Source organism: Bison bison, unplaced genomic scaffold, assembly GCF_000754665.1.
Source record: "Bison bison bison isolate TAMUID 2011002044 unplaced genomic scaffold, Bison_UMD1.0 scf7180017864190, whole genome shotgun sequence".
NCBI classification, from domain to species: domain Eukaryota; kingdom Metazoa; phylum Chordata; class Mammalia; order Artiodactyla; family Bovidae; genus Bison; species Bison bison.
Genome location: NW_011494762.1, coordinates 1,409,491 through 1,410,880, shown reverse-complemented (window position 1 = coordinate 1,410,880; position 1,390 = coordinate 1,409,491). Strand labels below are relative to the sequence as shown.

The following is a 1,390-nucleotide window of genomic DNA, read 5'->3' as shown; positions in this document are numbered from 1 at the left end:
TTAACATATCACAACTAAGCATTTATTACACTATTTAAGAAGGGAAGTAATTGCAGTGGTATTTCAGAAGCTATATCTTTTTTAATGTAATATATGCTCATAAACTCTAAACAGTATTTTAAAATATACAATCTCTCCAAAAGAAAATATTCAACTAAAGATAGATAACTTTTAATGTAAGCAAAATGTTACAAGATTTTTTAAAATTAAAGTCATCATCTGATTTTCACAACACATGTACAGAAATTTGCAAACTTTCTGTACAGAGAAGTATAACCTCTACTCTTGAGCGAGGCGTTCAATGACACGTCGATAATCTTCCACGAGTTCCTGAAAGCTTTCTTCCAGCTGTTCATGTTGCATGCTTATTTCTATCTGGTTCATCTGGTTTGTCAGTTCTTCCGGTCTGAGACATTTTCTCATTTTAGCAAGATCTCTCTGTTTTTTCTAAGTAACAAACACGAATATTGGTTAGACCAAGAAAGCTGATATAAAAAAATATGTCTCCAGTGTTAAAAATAGTAGTAGTAGGAATATGCCCAAATCTATCCCATACATTTTTAAGGAAGCCTAAACATAATGTTACATGAATTACAAGCCCTCTAAAAAGAGGGTTCCAAAAGACATGGAATTTGTATCAATTAATGGTAAATATAGGTATGTGAGTGACAGCCCCCTCTCCAAAGCATACTAAAGAACTGGCCAGTACAGACACTCAAATATTTCTTTAATAAATAAGGTACTGTAGCTGAAGAAAGACAACTGAAATTAAGTGCTATTATTTCATCAATTTTTAATAGTAATTAATCATTAATTATGTTAATCTTAATTCCAAACTGGCTTCTTCTGCCACTATTATTTCTGAGTTCCCTTTCCCAGCGATGTATTTATGGACCACGTATTAATTTTACCATAAACTGTTGGGAGAGTTTCAGGAAGATAAGCCAAAAACTGTCACACTTTAAAAAACAGTATTAACTAGCATTTATTGAGTCTCTACTGTCTAGACATACATTATCTTATTAAACCCTCTCCATTTCACTGAGAAGGAAACTACCATTTCTCAGGAAACTGAGATTTGCATCACCCTAAGAATCTGGTAACAACTTTTAGACAGGTCACTATCAGAACAATACAGTTAGTATACTGAGGATGGGACTGGAAGGGACCAAGTTAGCAGTTAGTTTAAGAATTCAAGAGATGATGAAAGCCTAGGCCAAGTCTGCTTAGTTACAGACCAAGCAGAGGTGGAAGGTACAGAACAGATTTAGGGAGGAAAACACTGGATGATGTGGGGAAAGAATGCAGAATGACTCCAAGATTCCTAGGTGGGTGGCAATACTGCATTATATAAAACACTGTAATATATGAAACTTTCATACATTTTCTT

General features: G+C 34.0%; 1 protein-coding gene across 2 annotated transcripts in view; it reads right to left on the bottom strand.

The window, feature by feature from the left end:
* HAT1 (histone acetyltransferase 1) overlaps window positions 1-1,390 on the bottom strand; it is a 39,871-nt gene continuing 38,481 nt past the window's right edge. For both annotated transcript variants that reach the window (XM_010843822.1, XM_010843823.1), the window contains exon 11: window positions 1-447. In XM_010843822.1, the coding sequence (XP_010842124.1) occupies window positions 280-447 (168 nt within the window). In that variant the 3' untranslated portion in view covers window positions 1-279. The remainder of the gene's footprint in view (window positions 448-1,390) is intronic.